The sequence below is a fragment of the Colossoma macropomum genome, unplaced genomic scaffold, assembly GCF_904425465.1.
Source record: "Colossoma macropomum unplaced genomic scaffold, Colossoma_macropomum, whole genome shotgun sequence".
Taxonomy (NCBI): Eukaryota; Metazoa; Chordata; class Actinopteri; order Characiformes; family Serrasalmidae; genus Colossoma; species Colossoma macropomum.
Window position 1 is genome coordinate 475,513 of NW_023496051.1, and position 16,208 is coordinate 491,720.

At 40.9% G+C, this 16,208-nt stretch overlaps 1 protein-coding gene across 1 annotated transcript in view; it reads left to right on the forward strand.

Moving 5' to 3' along the window:
• The window catches only part of aars2 (alanyl-tRNA synthetase 2, mitochondrial (putative)), a 32,202-nt gene that overhangs the window by 11,876 nt on the left and 4,118 nt on the right, over positions 1–16,208 (forward strand). The window contains exons 8-19 of the mRNA XM_036565114.1: positions 1,012–1,050; positions 1,847–1,961; positions 2,375–2,502; positions 2,606–2,750; positions 4,317–4,486; positions 5,799–5,912; positions 7,563–7,703; positions 8,699–8,836; positions 10,291–10,394; positions 12,209–12,317; positions 14,697–14,822; positions 15,060–15,170. Of these exons, the coding sequence (XP_036421007.1) occupies positions 1,012–1,050; positions 1,847–1,961; positions 2,375–2,502; positions 2,606–2,750; positions 4,317–4,486; positions 5,799–5,912; positions 7,563–7,703; positions 8,699–8,836; positions 10,291–10,394; positions 12,209–12,317; positions 14,697–14,822; positions 15,060–15,170 (1,440 nt within the window). The remainder of the gene's footprint in view (positions 1–1,011; positions 1,051–1,846; positions 1,962–2,374; positions 2,503–2,605; positions 2,751–4,316; positions 4,487–5,798; positions 5,913–7,562; positions 7,704–8,698; positions 8,837–10,290; positions 10,395–12,208; positions 12,318–14,696; positions 14,823–15,059; positions 15,171–16,208) is intronic.

Here is a 16,208-nt window from a genome sequence, read left to right on the forward strand (position 1 = left end):
AACTTCATCCGATTTTCACACAAGTCCTAATAGTAGATAAAGGGAACTAAATTAAACAAATGAGATGAAAATTTTAGACTTGGTCATTAATTTATTGAGGAAAATGATCCAATATCACAGATCTGTGAGTGGCAAAAGTATGTGAACCTTTGCTTTCAGTATCTGGTGTGACCCTGTTGTGCATTAATAACTGCAACTAAACATTTCTGGTAACTGTTGATTAGTCCTGCATATCGGCTCACAAAACAGCATCTACTCTGTTATGTTGGTGAATTTCCTCCCATGAACTGCTGCTTCAGGTCCTTCCACAACATTTCTGTAGGATTAAGTTCAAGACTTTGACTCGGCCGTTCCAAAACGTTAACTTTATTCTTTTTTAACCATTCTTTAGTAGAAGACTTGTGTGTTTAGGGTCGTTGTCTTGCTGCATGACCTACGTTCTCTTGAGTTCCAGCTCACAGACAGGTGTCCTGACGTTTTCCTTTAGAATCTGCTGGTATAATTCCATCAATGATGGAAAGCCATCCTGGCCCAGATGCAGCAAAATAGGCCCAAACCATGATACTACCACCACCATGTTTCACAGATGGGATAAGGCTTTTATGCTGGAATGCAGTGTTTTCCTTTCTCCAGACATAACTCTTCTCATTTAAACCAAAAGATCTGTTTTGGTCTCATCTGTCCACAAAACATTGTTTCAGTAGCTTTCTGGCTTGTCCGCTTGACCTTTAGCAAACTGCAGACGGGCAGCAGTGTTCTTTTTGGAGAGCAAGAGAAAATGCTAAAGGGTTCACAAACTTTCAAGCACCACTATATGTTCTAATATATTTCTCTGCCAAACTAACATGCTGGCACATCGTCCTGAACTCTTATGGACACTTGAATATCAAAATTAGTCAGAACACACATCCCTAGTGTCCTGCCATCTCTAGTGAAAAGGCTGCCTGGTAATAAACCAGCAGTATTAGCAGATTCTTGATCTTTATCTCCTCTGTCTTGTCTCTCACACAGGGTGATGCTTATCCTGAACTGCATGCAGAAACTGGCAGGGTGAGTATGTGAGGATACACTCACTGGCCACTTTATTACTCACTGTCCACCATTTGAGCACCACCTACCTTATGAGTCCATAGTCTTTAACTGTACACAAGCAAAGGTGGACCTACAAGGTTGGTGTTTCTAATAAAGTGTATATAAACTGATTGGCCACTTCATTAAGTCCACCTCCTTGTTTCTACACTCATCGTCCGTTTTATCACTTTGTAGTTCTACAGTTACAGACTGTAGTCCATCTGTTTCTCTGCATGCTTTGTTAGCCCCCTTTTACCCTGTTCTTCAAAGACCACAGGACCACCACAGAGCAGGTACTATTTGGGTGGTGGATCATTCTCAGCACTGCAGTAACACTGACGTGGTGGTGGTGTGTTAGTGTGTGTTGCGCTGGTACAGCTCTGAAGTTTTTAAACCGGTCAGTGTCACTGCTGAGCTGAGAATAGTCCACCACTACGTCAGTGTCACTGCAGTGCTGAGAATGACCCACCACCCAAATAACACCTCCTCTGTGGTGGTCCTGTGGTCTTTGAAGAACAGGGTAAAAGGGGGCTAACAAAGTATGTAGAGAAACAGATGGACTACAGTCTGTAACGGTAGAACTACAAAGTGCTCCTGAATGGTCAGTGGAGCTGATAAAATGGACAAAGAGTGTAGAGTGTCTGTTTGGCATATAATATTCCCACTGTCTTGGAATATAGAATAGGATCTATGGAATGTGAAAGTCAGCAAGATGTTCAATCCTAAATCTCTCTCTCTCTCTCTCTCTCTCTCTCTCTCTCTCTCACTCTCTCAGATCATGGAAATAATTAATGTAAACGAGGCTCAGTTTCTCTCCTCTCTGAAGCAGGGCAGGAGAGTGATTGACAGGACGCTCAGTAAGATGGACAGAGACGCTGTCAAGTTTCCAGGTAAGAGCCACACGGACACTCACTATTTACTTGGATAAATTGCTCTGTTTATGATGATTCTCCATTGAACACCCTGCATAGACTAAGCTTGACCTGGGTCTTGTCCAAGTGTAGCTTAGTCCAGTTCACAAAACCTTATGTTCTCTTAATTACAGTCCTCAAACCCACATGGTCCTATAATGTAGCCTTAAAATCCCCATAGTTCCTCGACCTAGTCTCCAAATCCCTTTGATCCAGTCATCAAATCCCTATGATTTCCCTGAAATCCCTATTTTATAAATCAATTATTCAATAAATGCAGTTGCTTAAAGCCTAATTCCCTTAATCTAATCCTCAAATCCCAGTATTGCCCTAGTCCAGCCCTCAAATCCCTGTATTAGAGTTTAAGCTTTATTGTTGGTCTTGCTCCACAGCTGCTGTGGCCTGGTCCCTGCACCGGAACCTGGGTTTCCCCCTCGACCTCATAGACCTGATGCTGGAGGAGCGCAACATGGCTGTGGACAAACGTGGAGTGGAGCAGCTCGCAGCCCAACAGGAACAGGTGCCAAATTTCAGCACTTCTGTTATTAAGACTGGAGCTGCATCACTAACTGAAGGTGCTGTGATCAGGAGTGGGTGCGTAATGAAGTCTGGCCATGCTGTAGTTGCAGAGTCGGTCTGAGGGGGGCGCTGAAGAGAGGGGGCTTCACATGGACCTGCAGAGTCTGGCTGAGCTCCAGAGCAGAAGCGTTCCTCACACTGACGACTCCCCGAAGTACAGCTACAGCCTGCAGCATGACGGAGCATACGGTACTGAGAAGTACTACTTTCTAGTAGATCATTTAACAGCATTCTAGAGGTTGTAATGGATCATTTCTAACAGGTTGAGGTTTTAATAGAGAATTTATTATGAGAGTGAGTATGAATGTATGAAGAGTATGAGCTTAAATATTACAAACGATTCCCTGGAAGATAGTTTTAGATGTTTTGTTCAACAATAAGTGAATGAAGTGAATAACATACTGTAAATATCTGTTTTCATGTTTTTTGGGAAAGTATCTTCCTTGAGATTTCATCACCCCTTTCAAAATGTTATAAATTAAGATAATTCATTTTATTATTATTTATTTCTTTATGCTAAACAACTTTTTCAGTCGTGTTAGAATCTTCTACAGCTCCACTCTTTGTTCTATAGTATTCACAGTATACTACTAATTATTTGAAACCTGTGAAGTTGCCCAGGACTTGCATATTAGCATCATTTTACACACTTGTCTGTACCGTATGTAATAGTGAAGCGATAGCAACTAAATCTCACTTGCGTATACATATTGCAAAGTCTCCTGCAATTCACTTGAAACTCAGCTCCAACTGCCTTAACTCTGTGAAACAAGTTGCATGAAACAGCCAATCAAAACACACATAACATACCACGTGATTAGGTCAAATGGTGTCATTTCAACTCAGTGTTTTAAGTCAACACATCATGGACGACAATATAAAATAGAGGACTTAATAATGCTTGTTAACATTGCTTAGTCCTAGCTAGTTATTACTAACTAGTTATAACTAGTAATAACATTATTGATTCTTTTATCATGAGCTAGAAATGATACAAAGATGCAAATGCAGGCTAAATAAGGATAATATGAATAATACAAGCTACTAAACATGCAAACAGGAGATTTTAACGTCTAACAGCTAATTTATAACAGATAATGATATTATAACATTGTATATTGTAATATTTATGATAATGATTCTATAAGTAGGTGTGATTTCCATGTCTGATTGAACCTTTAGAATAACTGTTACAGTATCAGAAGTATATACTTAAGTGTAAATATTATTTCAACTGGAAATCTGAAGTACAGGTGGGCAGTATGATGATATTATGTCATTATTGTGATACATTTTGTGATCATGATAAATAATATGCTGTTTTGAGTATGTTGTGGATATCGTGGGCAATATGATAATGTTTTATTATGATCGTGATAAATTATGTCACTGTACACTTTTCTGACCATATCATGGACATCGTCAGTACTTTAAAGAACACTGACTACGTATGTTTCATTATAAAGTGAGCATAATAAGCCCTGTTTAATTGAATGTAGTGCAGTTTGTAAAATATTGAATATAAATTATTGTAGTTGTAGGTTTATTATTATTCTTATTCTTATTATTGTAGTATATTATATGTAGCACTACAGGTTCTGGTTTGTCTATTACAGCTTATTAAATCTCAGAAAAACGAAACTTTGTGATGCATATCGTGTGTCATGAAAACAGTATTGTGTATAAAAATTGTGATATGATTTTGTTGATGTATTGCTCATCCTTAATCTCTCTCTCTCTCTCTCTCTCTCTCAGTGTTCTCCCCTTGTAGAGCCTCAGTTCTGGCGCTGTATTGTAATCAGTCTCTGGTGTCGGAGGTGTCTGAGGGTCAGCGGTGTGGGATGGTGCTGGACCGAACCTGCTTCTACGCTGAACAGGGCGGCCAGACGCACGACCAGGGCTACTTCACCAAGGATGGACTACAGGTTATACAGAATAATTCAGAATGTTGTTCCCAGTTAAACAGAAATGTGCAGTTTACAGTTTTCCAGCTGCAAATATTAGTCAACCACATTGATCATGAGTCATCAACAGCATAGTAATGGTCTACTTTTGCAACCCGCAGCCAACACGACTGACCACAAAAGCTAACCTGATCATGTACAAACCCAATTTCAGAACGTTTGCCCTAAGTGTTTACCTTCGCTGTCTTAAGTGAAAGCACTGCTTCGTTAGCTTCGCCATTAACCTGGGAATTAACAACAGTAAACATCACTGCATGAAATTGCTTTTTTTCTCCCATTTTTACCTTTTCTGAGCTGTACATGTGAGATTAGACAGTAACTTTATATATTGGCTTGATTTTAGCTACGTAGTATAAAAGTAAATGCTTCTTTAAGCCTCTGTGTTTTAGGATACGAAGGCACTTTTACTGATTTGCACAGGATTAATACACCAATCAGGCATAACATTCTGACCACCTCCTTGTTTCTACGCTCATTGTCCATTTTATCAGCTCCACTTACTATATAGGTGCACTTTGTAGTTCTACAGTTACAGACTGTAGTCCATCTGTTTCTCTGCATACTTTGTTAGCCCCCTTTTACCCTGTTCTTCAGTGGACAGGACCCCCATGGACCCTCACAGAGCAGGTACTATTTGGGTGGTGGATCATTCTCTGCACTGCAGTAACTCTGACGTGGTGGTGGTGTGTTAGTGTGTGCTGTGCTGGTACGAGTGGATCAGACACAGCAGTGCTGCTGGAGTTTTTAAACACTGTGTCCACTCACTGTCCACTCTATTAGACACTCCTACCTTGTCAGTCCCCCTTGTAGATGTAAAGTCAGAGACGATAGCTCATCTGCTGCTGCACAGTTTGTGTCTATCATCCTCTAGTCCTTCATCAGTGGTCACAGGATGCTGCACACAGGACGCTGTTGGCTGGATATTTTTGGTTGATGGACTATTCTCAGTCCAGCAGTGACACTGAGGTGTTTAAAAACTCCAGCAGCACTGCTGTGTCTGATCCACTCAGACCGGCACAACACACCACCACCACCACCACGTCAGTGTTACTGTAGTGCTGAGAATGATCCACCACCCAAATAGTACCTGCTCTGTGAGGGTGCGAAGTGAGAGGAGGCGACAGAAAGTAAGATCCATTCAGTTCCTCATTGATTGCAAAACGAACAATCTGTGCAGTTCCTGTCTTTCTAACAAGAGATAAGTAGACAGTAGTTTCTATAAGTGCTGGGAGAAAAGACCACTTCTGTAAAAAGAGCTGTGTGTGTCTTCCAGGACGTGCTGTTCCCTGTAGAGTGTGTGCGCCTGGCTGGTGGTTACGTGGTGCATGAGATCACAGCAGCAGAGACTCTGAGAACTGGAGACCAAATCCAGCTTCATGTGGATGAGGTACAAACCACACACAGTTATCACAGCCCACAGACTGTTTCCTCATCATCTCCCCGTCTGTTACATTCATCACTCTGAACGAGCGTCACTTAATGATAATTGAACGTTTGGACACGCTTTCTCACCACATAGCAGCTACTGACTGGTGGGTGGCTTCCTGACCTGCTTCTCGCTCAGAGAATTTTTGGAAGGGCCCATATCATGGAAAAGGTCATCTGATCTTGTATATAAGCATTTTTAATAGTTTCAGAATATCCCTTCACTCCTCAGTCTAAGGCCTAATCCCATTTCACCCATCACCCCTACCACTTAGCTCCATTCTGCACGTTCACGTCTAGGGTAGGGTGTCCTGATTTATGTTGAGATAGAGGGGTAGGGTGAAGTGTTAGGGCTACACAGCCTTCCAAATGGAGGTGTTTCAGAGGCTCACTTGAAAGTGTTATGAGAAAAAAAGAAAAAGTGGCGAGATGGCGACCAAAGAAACCCACAAATGTGAGTATTTTGATTTTTTATCTTAAAAAATTACAATAACTATTGTATTGTCTTAGTTTAGTGTCATTTCAGTGTATTATGGTCTTTTTCTTTATAACAAGCATACAAATCACTAGTAGTAGCTGATGTCTCGGTAGCTAGCTAGCTGAATTTCCCGCTGCACCTTAAATGGTGTAGCAGTTACATTCTAGCGCCTCAGGCATCAGAACTGTTGCACCATTTAAGGTGGAACGGGAAAATTCGAACAAGAAGCTGGTGAATATCTGACTTCAGCTTCATGTCACGGAATGTTTTGAAGGCATATGATGCCCTAAATGTAACTAAAGCCCAGCAGTGAGGAGCTGAACTTTACCCTCCTCTGCTGTCACTGCAGACTGGCAGCGTCGCCTACAGAGCAGCGCTGGTAGCTGTTAATGAAGTGATGCTCTTTTTATTTGAGGGTCCCATTTTGTAGAGGAAGATTTCAACCACTACCCCTTGTAACTCGGTACCAAGGGGCAAGGAGACACTTGAAAACAAGGGGTAGGGGTAAAAAGAAGAAATAGGATTGGGCCTAAAAGTTTTAAATAACCATCAAGAACTACAGATTTTCAGTTCATCATGGTGATGTCACACCGCAAACGTTTACATATGACTGCCCACATCACTTCTGTACATGTTGAAGTGATGGGAAGTGTTGATGCTCCTTTTATCGTTACTTTCTAGTCGCTGGACATTATAATTTAAAAGTCAGAGGCGTCGGATTTGGCGGGAGTTTCTGGTACATCTTTACGTGTTAATGTAACGCACAAAGGCCCAAAAAGAAGGTCCGGCTCAATGTTTAGGTCTCAAATGCAGAATCACCCAATACAGATGGAGGTATGATGAAAATAGCACACATTTCACTCTCTTTCAATGCGGTCGCAATCATCAGATTCGTTGGCTCAGGGAAGCACAACCCGCGTCACAAAATGTTCTTCCATCCGATGTGTGCAGTTACACATTTCCACCAGAGAGGTCTCCAAATCTCCAAAACTTACATAGTTCAGCTTTATTATGACTGTAAGACACTAAGATGTAGTTTAGATGTGGGTGCTGGTAGTGAATTGATGTTAATTTACTGACTTTTTGACGGTTTACAGAGTTAATCTGTTTTGTGCATGTATGTTGACATTGTAGACTCAGCGTCTGGCCTGTATGGTGAAACACACGGCCACCCATGTGCTGAACTTTACCCTCCGGGAGCTGCTGGGGTCAGGTATCGTTCAGAGAGGATCCCACATCACTGCCGACCGTCTGCGCTTTGACTTCAGCTCCAAGGTAAAAAAACTAAAGTCAGCTTCAATTTCTGTGTTTTTTAAGCAGCATAAAAACTGGCAACAATGATAAACAGCTCATAATTGCTCTCTTTCGATAAAATTGACTCCAGTTTGCAGTGAATTCATAGTGTTTGTTTACGTCATTAAGAACGCCCCACTCTGTACTCTGATAGAGCTCGTCTCATCACCAGCTGCAGCTCCAACCTTGCTGGTTAATGAAGACCAAGCAAAATAGACCAGAATGACCATGAAAAAGATGAAAAGATATGTAGACACTTCAGAGATAAATACCAGAAAACGCAGTGGGGAGAAGATTAGCTCGATTGGAGCCGTATAACCTACATATTTCTCACAAAACCTAATAGAAATGGCTACAAAATCTGCCAAAACTCTTAAATAAAAAAACACATTAATATATATGAAGCTGAAGCTGAAGCTGTTTTCTGTTCCTCCTTAAATGGTGTGAAAGTTATGTTGAAGTGCCTTAAACATAGAAAATTAAATTAATGTCTAAAGCAAGCTGGTGAATAAGAATCAACTTCAATAAATGCATTAATTTACCTCAATAAATACATGCATGAGCAAGACTTCGCTCGGAATTTTTAATGCCAGCTAACAAGTGGCAGAGCAGAGCTATAATCAGCCACTGGACTGTTGAACATGTCTCACTGGCTGATCTAATGCTGTGTTCCAAACCACATACTTCTGTACTGCTGCTCCAATGAGTGCACTTCTAATGGTACCTCAAATCTAAATCTAAATCTCAGTCGAGATTTTTTAGATTTCAGCTTTCATTTGTTATCACTGCAGCAACAAATCAAATAAAATCAAGGCAAAGGTTTTACTGCCTTTGCTGGTTCAAGTACGGCTTTTATCTCATTACAAACCACCACTTTGCTGCCACATAAACTGGAGATTTTGTGGTGAATACTATGAATAGAGTTTTTATTAATGTCTCTAATAGTGTCCATCTGTGTGTGTTTGTGTGTGTTTCAGGCTTCTCTGAATGTGTCCCAGCTGCAGGAGGTGGAGAGGATGGTCCAGGACATCATTCACCAGAACGATGTGGTGCACATGAAGGAGGTTCCTTTAGCCAGAGCCAATCAGATTGCGGGATTGCGGACAGTAGATGAGGTTAGCTCATTATCTTGTTAGCTCATCTGAAAGGGCAGCCCATGTTACTTCAACACACTGATGAAAAGATTGTCCTGGTCTATTTTTGAATAATAATACGTGTTTTTAAATACACACCTGCTGAATGTTCGTAGTACGACTGCATGCTGGCACCAGTACCCCCATTTACTAATACAGCATTTGTGTATTAGATGTTCGTATTAGTGATGCTCTAAAATGAGTGCAGACTCACTTGACCAAAAAGTGAAAACCAAAGGATGTTTTTTATTGTTTTGAATAAAAACTAATACAAGGATATGAATTCCATAGTTTTAGTAATGCTTTGCACTTTTTCTGTCGATTTTGAAATTTTACTCCATTATGCCAGCACTGACTTTCAGCTTCTGCTGTTTTGCTGTATTCTGAGTTTTATGTGGTATCAAATCTCTATTGGAGAAGTTCTTGAACATTTTGCCCTCTCCTAATACTGGAGATGAACAGATTGCAAATGTTTTCTACTATTGATCCACTACTGCTCAAACTGTTTGAACATGCCTGTGCTGACCGGTGCGAGAGAGCGAAGGAAACAACATCATTTTTAATCGCTGTTTCTTGTTTTCATTGTAATTGTTATTCTAATGCCTTGTTAAGTGTAAAATGTATTCATTTTTGAACATCTCTAGTTAATATCTGAATATTTTTTCTCCTTCTTATTCACACTTAACCAAATATGTGTTGATTAATCCTTATGGGCTACATTCACATTACAAGCCTCATTGCTCAGATCCGATGGTTCACAATCATGTAGTTCAGTGGCCACCAATTCTCACTCCTGGAGATCTACATTCCTGAACGTTTCACCTCCAAGCCACCTGTAACACACCTCATTCTGCTAATTAAGGAGTCCTGTAGGCAGCGATTGAATGGATCAGGTGGGGTCGATTAGGGTTGGAGCTGAAGACTGCAGGAAGGTAGGTCTCCAGGAACAGGGTTGGTGACAACTGGTGTAGGTAAGCGACTCAAATCTGTCATTAATGTGACCGAATATGTGTCCTAAAACGACCTGCATGGGCACATCCTACTCAGTCAACACACTAACCAGAAGAACCAGCCTTCGTCGTGAAGATAATTTGCTTTGATCTGCTCTCAGCTGTTATTTATTTGAGCAAGATGACTGGATGTTGGTGCACAGGCAGTGGAAGAAACACAGGAATTCCGTTCTGACTGTTCTCATTAAGGTCACAAGGCCATAAATCGAATATGTGTCCAATCTAGGACCACGTATGAAAGTGGCTCGGGTCAGATCTAAAAAGATTTGTGGTACTGAAAACTTTAGATCTGTGTCACAGTAGAGCAGCGAATCAGATACGTGTCACTTCAGCCTGGTAATGTGAACCTAATGTAACCTCAGACTGCACATCTCTGGTGATGTATGTGCTGCAAACCGGTTGTGAATTGTGTCCTGTGTGTTTCAGGTGTATCCGGACCCAGTGAGAGTCGTGTCCGTGGGCGTGGCTGCTTCAGAGCTGCTCAGCAATCACAAACACAAACACACCTCAGTGGAGCTCTGCTGTGGCACGTAAGAATCCATTCAAACCCAAATTAAACGTAGGGAAAAAGACTCTTTGCAGCTAGGCATCGTATTTTTGTCCTTTTTTTTAGTCTGCACGATACATTGGCGTCCGATATATCATTCAGCAATAAATGGAAAAACGTGATCATTATTATTGACCCGGTATTGAAATCATAGCAGGTAATTAGAATTGGATTGGTGGGAAGTAGCATAGTGAATAACACCACAACCCCACCCACAGAAACCTGAGGTTCAGTTCCCTGTTTTGACAAGCATACTAAAAAGAGAACGGCACAATAAAGCAGAGTGTCTGCAAAATAGTGTAGAATATCTACATATAGTAATGTAAACCATTACAATTACAGTCATATGCAAAAGTGTGGAACAAACTTAAATATGGCATTTTTCTGCACATTTTAGTTTCTTTTTATTTGCTCATTGATTCTGAGTTTAACATATTGGAAAAAATAAAAGAGAAAATGTGCCATAACGTTTTTTTTTTTTTTTTAATAATGTGCTAAAGTGTGTTCTCTGTATAGGATGTGCAAACGTTTTTGCACTGAGAAAGTCAGCAAAACATGACTAAGGCACCCAAACTTTTGTGTATGATGGTGTTAATTAAAGTAATGATGAATTAAAATGATCGGTCAGTCAGTCATTAAATCAATCCAGAAATTCTTTGTTTGTGCAGCTCTCATTTTAACAACAGTACATCATACAGCATCAGTCCAACTCCACATCCATCATTATTTCGACCTCATAAACATTTAGGCTGATGTTTCTGTAACAAAATTAGAAGAGACTTATCCAAACCGCTACGTGTTCGAAGAGATTTTGAAAGAAATGGCCGAACAGGGCTGCAGCGTCAAGTAAAAACCTGAAAGCAAAGTTTAAAGAATCCGAGGACATGAACCAAAGAAGTGACCGAATAACGTGCCCTTTTTACAGCGAGCTTGAACACAATCTGGGTGATGAGCCCAGCCGACAGTCAGTGAAGCTTCATGATCTTTCCTGTGATGCTGGTGAAGATCATACTGAAACCTTTGCGAGCGACTGGTGTTCGTTGGCGGTCATGCTTACCACGTGAAGGCATTGTTCTTTTGCGCATGCAGTTCTGTTTAGGAGCTGATCTGCTCAGACTGATGTCGCATACAGATCACATTTAAAAGATAATGTGAACAGCCAAACAAAAAAATCGGATTTGGTGAGAAATTCAGATTTGTGCCACTTTTACCTGCTGTGTGAACGCAGCCTTAAAGAGACACTCTGGAAGCAGTAAAGAAATATAACCATCGCTGGGTCTGTTATGCCAGCTCAACTCCTACAGTGGCACCAAAACAGTCCTGAAAGTGAGATTCTGCAGTTTGAAGACTAGGAAAGGCCCCTTCAGATGATGTATCTTAAAGGTGGCCAGAGCATTTTAAGAACTACAAGCGCTTCGGGTGGATACATGAGGCACTGTCACACAGTGTGTGATGATTTAGCAAAGCAGTTTCCACAGTGAGAATAATTTGGTTCTAAACTTCCACTGTTTGTTAAATACAAAAGCCTCATAGCTCCATTACATAAACTAAAGGAGCAAACTTCAGACACCAAACGTGTCTTGGTTAATTCACTACATTTCAGTTATGAGAGAATTGCTTGTCTTTTATATACCACTGAACTATTCCTGTAAAGTTTAATATTCACTTCTGTCAAAGTTTCTCAGGTTTTGAGTTGAACGTCTTATAGAAAGAAAATTGTTTTACACATGATAATGGAAAATTAAATAAGTAGAAAAAGGGATTCTGACGTAACTTTTTCTGGTCTTTTTGAATCAGGCATTTGCTGCGGACAGGAGGAATCAGGGACTTTGTTATTGTGTCCGAGCGGCAGATGGTGAAGGGCATCAGTCGCATCATTGCCGTTACCGGGGACGACGCCAAACAGGTCAGATTAAATGACCGGCATTCACTGGTGTACAAATTTTAATACTAATCACTTACAGCAGTGGTTTTCATCCTGTGGGCTGTGGCCCCCTTGTGGGGCGTGGTGGTACTGCTAGGGGGCCGTTGGCAGTCAGTATTTATTTCATTTTCTAAATAAATATCTTCATAACAATATACAGACATTTAACCAAACCAGTTATTTTCAACATGACAAGTAAAAATGTTGACATATACAATATGGCCAAAAGTATGTGGACACCTGGCATCACACCTATACGAGCTTGTTGCACCTCCTATTCTAAAACCACAGGCATTAATATGGACTTAGCAACTATAACAGCCTGCACTCTTCTTGGAAGCTTTCCACAAGATTTCGGAGTGTGTCTGTGGGAATTTGTGCCCGTTTTGTCAAAAGGGCGTTGGTGGGGTCAGACACTGATGTTGGACGAGGAGACCTGGCTTGCAGTCGACATTCCAGTTCATCCCAAAGGTGTTCAGTGGGGTTGAGGTCAGGACTCTGTGCAGGCCACTGGTGTTCCTCCACACCAGACTCATCAGAACATGTCCTTATGGACCTTGCTTGGTGCACTGGGACACAGTAATGCTGGAACAGTAAAGGTTCTTCTCCAAACTGCTGCCATGAAGTTGGAAGCATATAATTGTCTAAAATATCCTTGTATGTTGTAACATTAACATCACCCTTCACTGGAACTAACAGGCTGAGATCAAACCCTGAAAAACAGCCCCAGACCATTATCCCTTGTCCACCGAATTCTTATGGCACCATGCATTCCGGTAGGTAGGTTCTCCAGGCATGCCCCAAATCAGACTCGCCCATCAGATTGCCAGATAGTGAAGCGTGATTTATTACTCCAGAGAACATGTTTCCACTGCTACAGCGTCCTTTGCACAAATCCAACCACTGCTTGCAATTACTTGTAGTGACCTTAGGCTTATGTGCATCTGCTCGGCCATGCACACTCATTTCATGAAGCTCCCGAGTCCAGTGGGGCATGCTTTATAGGACTGGGCAAAATACTTTGGTGGCTGATTACTGAATACACTGTCCTGAATGTATTCAGTAACATATTCCATTACAATACATAAAAAGGATCCTTGCTGTTCCTGGTTGCCAGTTCTGTTTAGGTAATTATTAGGTTAATAAATTTCATTTCAAAATCTTAGCTTTTTTCTTCTCTCTCACTCACTGCCTGCTTCAGTCCATTGCTGCTCCCACAATCCTCCAGTACAACACTGTTGCAAACATGTCCACTACTGAGGAGATTATTAGTTTGATCATTCCTCAAAAGAGCTCAGTACCACTGAGATGAACAAACTGGCTTATTAACTGATTCATCAGTCCACTCAGGCTTTAGTAGGAACCGTTAATTGAGGTCCCCTTTTGAATTCAAGTATCTTTGCTACATGCCGTACACTGATTCTAAAATGATTAATAAACAAGCATTGATAGTGTTTCTTTTGAAGATTGTATTTTTTTATTGCGTACATATTTTCTTAAAGTATTCTCTGAAAATGTTAAAAGCTTTTCAGACCCATTCTACTGCTAGTGATCGTCTATGGAGATTGTATGGCTATGTGCTTTACTTCATACACCCGTTAGCAATGGGTATACCTGAAACACCTGAACTCATTAATTGTCCACATACTTTTGGCCACAGTGTAGCTAGCTAGATTCATTTATATTATCAGTGCAAGTCAATGCAAAATGTTTCACTCTGAGTATATGGTATCCATCCAGCATGGGGGAATGGCTATGAACAGAAACGTTTAGGACTTTGTAGGCTGTTTCTTGTGTTGCATGATTATGCAGTCAAGTGAATTTTAATATGCTACATTGTTTATTGTGTTATATTTGTTTGCATTTGAAAATATTGGTTTGGTCTTGTGGGATGTGAAAGCTTTTGTGGTTTGGGAAACACTGACTTAGGGCATCATTATATACTTACTGGCCACTTTATTGGAAACCCACCCCTTGTACCTCTGCTTTGCTGGTGTGTACTTGGAGACTGCACAGTTTGTGCTGGCTATCTTCTAGCTCCTCATCACTGGTTAGTTTCTTACCACATAGCTGCTCTTGGCTGGATATTTGTGGGTGGTCTCAGCCTAGCAGTGACACTGACCTGTGGGAAAACCCCCAGAAACGCTGCCACCCAGACAAAACCTAGACAACAGTGGTCCTGTGGTCAGAAACTGAGCAATGGTGAGCAAACTATGCATCAGTAGTCTGTAATTGTACACCTATATAGTGGGCATATAAGTAGGTGGAGCTCACTGATTAGAACTAAGGTAGGTGTTACTAATAAAGCAGCCGCATTCAGGCATTATGAGCTCATATGAAAGTTACGCTTCTGTCATTCAGGCTCGGGAGGCGGGGCAAGTGCTGCTGCAGGAGGTGGAGTCTCTGACAGCACGAATCACAGCTGACCACACTCCTTCATTAGCCACTGCTCAGAGGCTCTCTAAAGAGGTCGGCCTGCTGACAGACGTACGTATCTCTCCGTCTCTCTGTGCCTCACCTTCTCCTTCTTCTGCCTCCTCCTCTTCTCGAGGGTCTGCCTCTATCAATTTTACACCCCCCCACTCAATAATATATATAGTTTTATAGCATTAATCAGTAAAACGCCAGTCAAGCGGTTGAGTTATGCAGCTGTTGGGTACAGATAGCATTGAATTGTTAATGTGTGTGTGTGTGTGTGTGTGTGTGTGTGTGTGTGTGTGTTAGGCCGTGGAGAGTACTCCTATCCCACAGTGGCAGAGGAGAGAGCTCCAGACTCGACTCAAGGCTCTACAGAGGAGCACCAACACAACCATCAGAAAGCTAGAAATTAAAGAGGTACTCCTGTAATCATGACTATCACACTAATATATTCACTGACCTATACGCACGGCAAGTGTGGACACTGTGCCACTTGCTATTAGACACCGGACTCATGCGTCTCACATTCGAGAATATGTTCTCAGTTGTTTGTTTTTTCCAGTAATGGATAAGTTGAAGGGGAATTCCAGCATTTTTTCAACATGTCTGCATAATGAAATCATTGAGAAGTAAGTAAAGACAACCAAATAGTGTTTTGGTGTGAAACTTCCAGACTCTGATGTCTTTACAGTGGTGGTGATAGGAACCAGGGGTCACAATGTATGCAACTAAAAAATGACCTGTGGACCTATACGTGTCTTCTGAGTTTTTATATGTAATGTTGATAATAATAACAATAGTAATAATAATCTTCATTTATATAACACTGTTAATGCTGGCGGCAGCTCGAAGTGCTTTACAGACACGTGATAAAGCTAAACAGTAATAGAAGAAACCATGAGTGTTAATGTGAAATCATATGACAGTGACACACATCAAATTAAAGAGATAAATAACACGAAACGGAGTTTTAATTGAATGCTAAGTTAAAGAGATACATTTTTAAATGTTTCTCAAAAGTGAGCACTGAGGCTGACTGTCTAATAAAAGGTGGAATTGAGTTCCACAGTTTAGAAGCAGAATAACTGAACAAGCCTCCCCGCATTTTCTGTATTTTAATATTTAAAATAATAAAATAGTGTTAAATCTGAAAAAGTTTCTTTGGGGCTGCTTTTCCTCACAGCACATTGCATCCCTCCCCTCCACCATGACTGGGTTTTAAAAATATATTTTAGGCTAATATCTCAAAACTATGGTGAAACAATGTCTCAGACATCAGGCACTGCTTTCATAACTGTTTCATTTAATAGGTTTCTGGGTTGTAGATTTTAGAGCAAGTAAGCTCTTCAGACGTCTGGTTCCCTTCACCACCACTGTAGTGTTTTCTCTAGAATGGAGCGTTTTAATAGCTTAATTATACAGAATTTTTTTAAATCAGTGGAATTCCCCTTTAAT